Source organism: Hylobates moloch, unplaced genomic scaffold (genome assembly GCF_009828535.3).
Source record: "Hylobates moloch isolate HMO894 unplaced genomic scaffold, HMol_V3 SCAFFOLD_8, whole genome shotgun sequence".
Classification (NCBI taxonomy): Eukaryota; Metazoa; Chordata; class Mammalia; order Primates; family Hylobatidae; genus Hylobates; species Hylobates moloch.
In genome coordinates this window covers 13,606,493-13,616,473 of record NW_026652283.1, presented here as the reverse complement: position 1 = coordinate 13,616,473, position 9,981 = coordinate 13,606,493, and the positions used below count along the sequence as shown (strand labels likewise).

General features: G+C 35.4%; 1 protein-coding gene across 1 annotated transcript; it reads right to left on the bottom strand.

The window, feature by feature from the left end:
• Positions 1 to 256: 256 nt before the first annotated feature.
• On the bottom strand, positions 257 to 2,917 carry CUNH12orf60 (chromosome unknown C12orf60 homolog). The gene has a single exon (XM_032159703.2). The coding sequence runs from the start codon at positions 2,233 to 2,235 to the stop codon at positions 1,423 to 1,425; it is 813 nt and encodes a 270-aa protein (XP_032015594.1). The 5' UTR covers positions 2,236 to 2,917; the 3' UTR covers positions 257 to 1,422.
• Positions 2,918 to 9,981: the final 7,064 nt, after the last annotated feature.

The window sequence follows — 9,981 nt, the reverse complement described above, 5'->3', positions numbered from 1 at the left end:
GACTTCCTGTGAACTGCCACCAGCCATTCTTCCAGTCACTTCACAGAAAGACTCTGCACCAAGACTTTTCTTGGTCCTTGTCTCATTCATTTCCATATGAATCCCCCTAGCTGTTGCATCCAACATTCTGAAACATAATCCTAAGACTAAAAGAAGATTGAAACCCTAGACACGTATAGGTCCAGAAAAAGTAGCAAAGTGAAAGTCCTGTCTCCCTTCTCCTCTCTCTCACCGTGTGTGTGTGTGTGTGTGTGTGTGTGTGTGTGTATATGTGTGTATGGTAGCAAATGAATCAATTTAACATCCTCTTCAAAATAATAGAGTTCTTAATAGAAACCTATTACAAATAAGCAAGGTTTCAGCTTTGCTGTGGAGAGAAAATGAGAGTTAATGTATTGAAACTCATTGTTTTTTTCCAGGACCTCCAAGCTCTGGTAATGGTCAAAATCCACTTGACCGTCCCTACCAAACATTTTGAAATTATCTGAGGATGGAGAAGGGATTCCTTATTTTAAATGACAATAGTAATTACAGTGATGGCTTTGGCTTGGAGTTATTATTGCTTTTCCTATTGTCAACAGAGTTCTATCAGGTATCATGTGAAATAGTTAACTTCAAGGCCAATCTTAGGAGTACACACTCATTTACAATGCATGAGAACCAAAGACTTATGGTAGACAAAGAGACTGCCCTATCTCATTTCTTTAAATACAAGCACATCTCAGATATCCTACTTCTGCAAGTGTTTTCCTTGTGAAAATCTTTTCTTTGTGAAAGGCTAGAGTACTTCCATTTTTCCACCTCTAGTATTTTCTAATCATAAGACCTCAGGAGACAAGTGAGAATGAACTATCTGCTCTGGTCTTACTCACATAAGCAAGAAAAGTCTATTATTGCTCATTCACTGTTCTCACTTATGAATCATATCTAAAATATTTAGTGATGGCTTCTGATCGTCAAGGTACTGAAGTATATAGAAATTGGTATATGAGTCACAAAAATTGAGTTTATTTTGTTTCCCAGGCCTAGATTGTCTGTCTAATGATAATATTTACAGTTTACCTGGATTTCTCATTGGTAATAGAATAGTTAAGAGTGGGAACTACTTTAGGGTTGTTTTAATTATGCTTTAAGATGAAACACAATATTTAGAATATTTAGAAATATCCTCAAATGTAATACCACTTTTTTTTTTTCAACAATATATTCTTCTTAGTGACTGACATTTCAAACAGGCTTTCTTAATTATTTCTTTTTATTTTAATAAAGCAAAACTACAGGTAAGTGTTTTGCCAGATTACTTTTGTGTACTTATGTTCTAACATAGCACATGTTTGGCATCAAAAGATCTTAGAAACCACTATGAAAAACCGTAAGATTTTAAGTAGTTTTCTGACAGAAATGAACATTTCTGTTGCATCCCTACTTGTCACTGGCTTTCTTAAACACAGAAATATTCATTTCCATAGTCTTTATGGCTTTTTGGAGGATCTCTAAGATTGGTCCCATAGCCTTGACAATTTGTTCCAACAAATCTGCTGCTGACTCTGTGGGATTTTTGGAATCCTCAGTTTTTAGTACATCCTGCAGTTTCTTCAAGGTGTCTATCATAGTGGTTTTGGAAGAACCTGGACTCCTGGTTCTCTCAGATGTGGTGACATCTGATTGCTCTTTGGTGTCTTCTGTATAGAAGTCACTTAATTGAAGATTCATGATGGGGAATTTCATCAAGTGTGAAAGAGAAGATTCCAGACTCCCAAGGATGTTACTGCTGATTAGCACAAAGATGATGACTGGTGTATGGGCACTTTTGAATACTTCTTTAGCTGACTCATGCAACTCCTCTACATTGGTACTCTTCTGAAACACAGAGCACATGGCCATTGCAACATTGGAACATAAAGACTCCTTTTGAATTTTGTCATGTTTTGCATCCACTACAGATTGCATCTCCTTAAAAATTTTGAGCATTTGCTCAAAAAAATCCTTAATGTTACTGTTGTTTTTCACAGCCATCAAAAGGATTTGAGTATTCATACTGCGGTTAAACAATTCAGTCAGTGTGTTTGTGACAGAAGCAAGATCTTGTACATGAAAGAAGAACATTTTGGCAGCTTGAATCAGTCTCTCTTTATCCTTTTCTGACTCTGAAGACATTTCTCCAACAAAGAAGTTCCAGCACGGCAAAGCAAAGCAGTAATCCAAATGAAAACTAAAAGTCGATTTGGCAACCATAAAGAAACTGAAAGTATAGTCTAAATATGAAGATAACTCCTCCTGCCAAGGGCAGAAAAGCTATACAATCATTAAAACAAAAATGGTACTGTGCTTCAATAAAAATAATAACAAAAATAATTAAAACAGGGTAGAATAGGGTTGTATCGCCAAATTTATACCACGTATCAAATACTGTGTGCTGGATCCAGAATATATGGATAGATTGATATATTGAATTACACTACACTCAAGGATACTACCCTTAACTATTCAATGTAGTGAAAAATACTGGATAAAGCATTACAAATTATATAGAGGGGCTCTGGTTCCAGTTAAGGTAGACTAAGCACACTCCATCTGATCTTTCCTACTGATTACAACTAAAAATACTGGACTGAATATATAAAATCACTATCAGATAATTCTGAAAGGTGGATGACAGAAGGCCAAGGAAGTAGGGAGTACAGCATTTAAAGGACAATAAAGCAATGAAGCTCTGACTTTTTGTTTGAGGGTGTGTTTTCCTGTGTCTGTTGTTGTTGTTGTTGTTGTTGTCATTTGTCTTCTCCTGCTTCCCATATATCCCGCCTTGGGCTCTAGGGCAGCCTGGAATTAGAACTGTGAACAAGCCCAAACAGGGAAAGCTCCAAAATAAACCCACTCTACATAGCAAATCAGGAGCAGGGGCCTCTGCCAGGCAGATCCCTTTTGATCTAGTTGACAGCAACAAAATGGTAGCCCCCACCACCCCACCCTCTGTCTGCCCCCAACTAGTCATGAGCAGAGGCAGCCCCAAACACTTTTGGCTTCGAGCGTTAACAAGTAACAGCAGTGCCACCCACCCCCGGTCCCTACTCCCCTCCCCACCCCCACACACACCTCACAAGTACAGCAGAGGTCAGCCAGTCCTTTGCCCCTGCCCCTGCCACCTGGCAGTGAAAAGGCTGTCCTTATGGGGTGGACCCCTTTTCACTCTTCCCACTCTGTCCTGGGCAGAAGCAACTGTGGTGCAGGGATGGTGGTAGTGACCTTGCAGGCTTCTTTCTCTCACTGCTTTGCCCCAAGGTGAGAACCAGTTGCAATGGGAAGAGCTGAAATTGTTTTCTAGCCAGAACACCAGGAAAGGGGACCCCCGGGAATCAAATAGCGGGTGGCAGACCACAGAAAGAAGCAAAAATTATAACCAAAACATAGCACTGTTGGGATTTTCAATGCATGTAGACTTAATGTATATGATAATTACATCATAAAGGAGAGAGCGTAAGGAGACTTATGTAGCTGAAAGACTTCTTGATTTTACTTGAAGTGATAAAATATTAATTCTAAGTAGATTGTGTGAAGTGCAGAAGTATATTATAATCTCTAGAGTAACCATTAAAAACAGAGCAGGAAACAATGGGGCCATAGAAGCAGAAATGGAGGTGATGTGGCCCCACCTTAAGGGATGATCATGGCCACCAGAGCTGGAAGAGGCAAAGAATAGATTCTCCCTCAGAGTCCCCAGAGGGAGAGAGGTCCTGCTTGACTTCAGCCTTCCAGCCTTAAGAACTCTGAGAGGGTACATTTCTGTTGTTTAAAATCACTAAGTGTGAGGTAATTTGTGACAGCAGCCCTAGGATACTAATTCAGATTTTCGTCAATAGGCAAATTAAAATGAAATTTCAAAATTATTTAAGTAACTACTTATGTTACTCAAAAGATGGCTTGAAAAGGAAAACAGAGAAATTTGAAAAACAGAAAACTAAGATTAAATGTTACACTTAATCTAAGCATATCAATAATTACATTAAATATGCATTTCTAGAACGAATAACTAAGTTTCACAAGGTTGAAAAATACAAGATCAAATGTACAAAATCAATTGTATTTCTATATACTAGCAACAAAATAAAAATCAGAAATTAAAATTAAAACAATGACCTTTACAATATCATTAAAAATATGAAATATTTATAGATAAATCTGACAAGAGAGATGAAATATCTCTACACTTACAACTGTAAAATATTGCTGAGAAAAATTAGGAAAGACCTAAATAAATAAAAAGATATATATTGTTAATGGGCCAAAACACTCAATATTGCTAAGATGTCAGTACTCCTCAAATTAATTTACAAATACAACACAATTCCAATTAGAAATTCCAGCAGTTTTTTTCATATGTGTAAAAGACAATAAATGTTCTCTTAATAGAATTAAAATAGAAGTCAACAAAGAAGATACATGAAAAATTACAAAACATCGTAAATTAAACAACACACCCTTAAATAATCACAAAAATATACAAATTATTTTGAACTGAATGAAAATGAAAATATATCAAAATCTGTGGGATGAAACTAAAGCAGTGTTTAGAGAGAAATCTGTAGATTAAGTGTTTATATTAGAAAGGAAGATATAAAATGAATAATTTTAACTTCTATCTTAAGAAGTTAGAAAAGAACAAGCAAACATTCAAAGTAAGCAAAAGGAAAAACATAATAAAGAGTAGAAATCAGTGAAATTGAAAACAGAAAAAATAGATAAAATCCAACAAAACTACAAGGTGTTTAAAGAAAAATCAATAAACTTTAAGCCAGATTGACCAAAAAAAGGAGAGAGAACACAAATAACCAACGTAAATAATGAGATGTCACTATGACCCTACAGACATAAAAATAATAAGAGGACACTATGAACAACTCTGAGTGCATAAATTCAACAATCTAAATAAAATAGGCCTATTCCCTAAAAAGACATAAGCTATGGAAACTCTTCCAAGTAGAAACAGAAAACTTAAATAAGCCTATATTTCTTAAAGAAATTGCGTCTGTAGTTAAACACCTTCTAGAAGAGAAAATCAAGGCACAGATGGTTTCACTGGTGAATTCAAACAAACATTTAAAAAAGAATAACAATTCTATACAATGTCCTCCAGAAAACAGAAGGGAGAGTATCTCTCAACTCATTTTATAAGGCTACCATTGTAGAAAAATAAGAAAACTCTAGACCAATATTCCTTAAGAACATAGACATAAAAATCCTCAACAAAATATTATCAAATCCAATCCAAAAATGTATAAAAAGAATAATACATCGCAACCAATTTAAGGTGTATCCCAAAAATGTAAGGTTAGTTCAACATTAAAAAATCAAACTAAACAAGAAAAACCACATGATCACATCAGTAGATGCAGAAAAGGCATTTTTAAATATTCAATATCCATTAATAATAAAAATTCTTAGAAAACTAGGAATATAAGAAAACTTCCTTAATCATAGAGGGCTCTTACAAAGAACCACAGCTAATATAATAAAAGACTAGTTGCTACGCCCCAGGATTGGGAGTTAGTCAGGTATGTCCACTTTCACTAGTTCTATTTAATAACATACTGGAAATCCTAGAAAGTGATGTGGGACAAGAAAAAGAAAATATTCAAATTGAGAAGGAAGAGATAAAACTACCCCTGTAGACAACACGATATCTACATAAAAAATCCCAAGGAATCTAAACAAAAGTTCTTAGAGCTATTAGTAATTTTAGCAGATGCAAGGTCAGCATTGAAATATCCACTGTTTTCTATTCACTAGGAATGAACAATAGGGAACCAATCATTTTTATAAGTATCATTTATAATGCTCTCTCAATAAAATACTTAAATATAAACCTAAGAATATATGTGCATAATATGTGCACTAAGATTTTTAAAAAATAAAATTCTGAAGTAAAAAAAATCAAAGAAAATGTAAATAAATGGAGAGACAAACTCTGTCCATGAACTGAAAGACTCTATATAGCAAAGATGTCAACTCAAACTCTGAAGACAGAAGCCGGAAGAAGCAGCAGGGAAGACTCTGATCTGAGCTTTCAGGGCAAAGAGTCAAGTTGGACTTTAAGGTTTTTATATTGTCAAGACAATTTACCAACATAGGAAGAGAGAGTGATAAGGAGGAGAACTCCTAGCTGGAAAGAAGAGAAAAAAAAAATTGAATGCAAGTAACTGCATTTATATATCTTGAGAATTTAAATAACCAGCAACAGTTAGAGGTGCAAATGCAACAGAAGCTAAAAGAAACTTAAATTCTGGAATAGTTGACAAGATAAAACCCCAAAATCTGAGAGCTGCAATCAAAGAGCCATCTTCTCTACTAAATTGAATTAGCTCAGTTATATAGCGCTTCTCAACAAGAAAAAGTCCATTAAAGAACAGAAATTTAAAAATAAGTTTTACACACTGTTAGTCTTCCAATGTATATAACTTAATACTATATACTAAGTTTTTATTAATAGGAAATGAAAAAATTCTGAGGTCCAAGCCATGTAGAAATAGCCTATAAACCAGACAGGCAGAGGGACCCAGCAGAGACTAGCAAAGTCTGTAAGTCATCACATTCCATCAGAAATATCCAGATGAAACCAGACGAAAAAGCACTTCAACAATACTCCTAAACAACTGCTAGGACCACGGAACTCAGAAACACAGCAAGGTAAGCAACATGGATATTTCTATTAGTATTGATATAATACTCTGTTTCTCAATAGTAGGAGGAATTTGAAATAGCCCGTCACTCTTGAATCCTAACCATAAATAAAATAAAGTAAAAAACAGCTTTGTTATAAGAGGATCCCATGACATGTTCCTTGTGATTTGGAAGGAACCTTTCCTGGTGCCTTCTCTGAAGACAGCAGAGAAGGAAGAAAATTAACAATTTCTAGGACTGATTAAGTCAGAGTGGAAGAGAAGCAGTAAAGACATCAATTTTAAGAAGGATTAAGGATAAAATGATACCCGTGTGAATGTGTGAAGTTTACATGGATAGCAACATTTCCTTCTGTGTCATTAATATTCATATAGGCACTCAGTACCTATCTCTGAAAGAATGAATGTGGAATCTAATACTGGTTAATGTATAGTACTTATACTCCTTCATAAATTATGTTATATCTAAATATCTCTGAGCATTTGCTGTGTGTCTCCAAACAGGCTGTTATCGTCCTGAGGACAAGGAACATTGTCTTTTTCAGATGCCTCAAGGCATACGGTAGAGGCTTCACCAGTGAGCACTTGATAAATGCTGATGAATGACTTTAATATTCTTCTTTCTGGTCAGAAACATTTTTTAAAAGCATTTATATCAGAAAGTATATCATCACATCACGATCAATTTTTGTTTTAATTAAAGGCCACAGTTTTTATTTGAATTAAAGGAGACTCAGAACTAGTTAGAAGCTGTTATTTTCTCCCGAAAAGCTCCTGACTTTACCTATACCCTATTTCCACACTCCCAAATAAGGGAACTGTGCATGATGGCAAAACCCCATTTGGACAGTGAAGAAAAGCGACAGCAAGAAGAAATGTAAAACCTCAGAGAGCACTAATGACTAAACATCAGAGGTTTAGACGGGGTCATGTTTTTCTTTTTCTTTCTTTCTTTTTTATTTGTTATAAGAAAAGTTCAAACACACACAGAAGTGGAGACAATAATATAATAAACTCCCATGTACCCATAACTCAGCTTTAAAAATTATCAAAACAAGGCCAATCTTTTTTCCTCTATAACCCTACCCCACTATTCTTTCCAGATTATTTGCGAGCAAATCTCTGAGACCATTTCATTTCATCTTAAACGTTTTCAGTATGTATTTCCAAATAGGCAAGAACTTCTCTTTTTGAAATTTAACCTTACACTTCCCAAATCAACAATATTTAAACAGGACCATCTTTGACTGGGAATGATACCAGCACTATGCTCAGTATCTGGGTGACGGGATCATTCACACCCAAACCTCAGCAACACACAGCATAGTCAGGGAACAAACTTGCGTATGTACCTCCTGAATCTAAAATAAAAATTGTAAAAATTTTATAGCAGGATACCCAGTATCCTGCTATAAAAATTTATTTGGGGTAGCACAGTAAAAGCTTTTGGAATGCAATTTACGATACATATCAAAAGTAATAAAAATTTAATTCCCATTACTTATGCCACTAATTATGTAATTCTTCTAGGTATTTATGCTGAGGCAATAATCCAGATAATGGAGGAAAAAAATCTGTAGGTATCAAAATGCTCATTAGAATATTATTTGTGATAGTGAAACAATTTTAGATTTATTAAACTAGGGTAAAGATAGGGAATAGTATACGTAACCAATAAAATATATATTTTTTTTTCTTTTCTTTTTTGAGACGGAGTCTGGCTCTGTCACCCAGGCTGGAGTGCAGTGGCGCGATCTCGGCTCACTGCAAGATCCGCCTCCCAGGGTTGACGCCATTCTCCTGCCTCAGCTTCCCGAGTAGCTGGGACTACAGGCGCCTGCCACCTCGCCCGGCTAATTTTTTGTATTTTTAATAGAGACGGGGTTTCACCGTGTTAGCCAGGATGGTCTCGATCTCCTGACCTCGTGATTCACCCGCCTCGGCCTCCCAAAGTGCTGGGATTACAGGCATGAGCCACCACGCCCGGCCAAATATTTTTAAAACTGTAAATAGGGGAAAGTGTTAAGTGAATATGATGAATTTTATTTATACTATTATGATAACTTTGTGAAGATACTTATGCATATAAACAAATTTTGAAAAGGAATAACAAAAATCAAAAGTGAAATGGTAGGTTTATGGGTGTTTTTCCTCCTCTATTTAAAAAAGTGTATATATTACTGGTAACCAGTATATATTAAAAAATTGTTTTACCAAACCGTTCACTTTTAATTTCTCCATAATGTACCATCTATCAAAGTATAAATCATATATTGCATTCTCCATGAAGCTTTCTCTAATCACCTTGATATTAATTTTGAAGTTCAACAGCACTTGACAGTCAACGCACTACTGTTATTCACGAAAGTATCCTAAAGAGTTTTATTTGAACATATGACGATCAGTACGTTTTCATTTGGTAAGGTGGTTCCTTTTCTGAAAAACTAAAACAACTGTATGATGTCATTAAATAAATCTTAACTTTTAGATACAATTATCAGCATATTTCTACCATATCTTATACGCTCTTTAATCTTAAATTTGACTTCTCAATTCAAAAAAATTAACAAGGTTAGGTGCAGTAAGCATCCGTCTCAAGCTAACCTTTGTCTCCATTTTCATTTCTTAAGGTGTGCTGACTAATGACATCAGCACTTTCAGATGTTTTTGTCATTTTTTAATAAAATAACAAGTCAAAAATTTCCAAACTTTGTTTTAGCAACAGAACTCTCTCATCAAATAAAATTTTACCTACCCAGAGCCCAAATGTGTAGAGCAAGAGAAAGCACAGCTGCTGTAGTCCAGCAAAGGCCCAGGTGAAAAATCGGAGTCCCAGAGACCAAGAGTTCCACCTGCTGTCTAGCAATTCCCCATGGGCTGCTCCAGGGCACTACAGAACCCATTTCATGGATAACTACAATAAAATGTTCAAATAATAGCACAAACTCTGTACAAAAGTGAACGGTAATCCCCCAAGTGGAATTTTTCACTGACAGGAAGCACCATCGTGTGATAATTCGAATTATGTAAAAGTTCAAACTTACCATACAATAAGTGTAGTTAATTAGAGCTGGATTAAATATACCACTTGCTATTGGTGCCACAATCTTTGAAAGCGACAGGTCATCAATGAAAATGGAATAAGATGGAGAAAGTATATGGCTCAGAACTCCTCTCGGGCACAATATTACGGGTTGTTTGTAAAATATCACTTGAAGCTTGCCTGAGTAACAACTACGATCTTTAAGAAGGGTGACTCCAAATAATTGCAGGGCTTTTCTTTTGCTGAGTGGAGTAATCACTT

Bases quoted from the DNA above. Each gene is read 5' to 3' on its own strand.
- CUNH12orf60 (XM_032159703.2), bottom strand. From the start codon at position 2,235: ATGGTTGCCAAATCGACTTTTAGTTTTCATTTGGATTACTGCTTTGCT.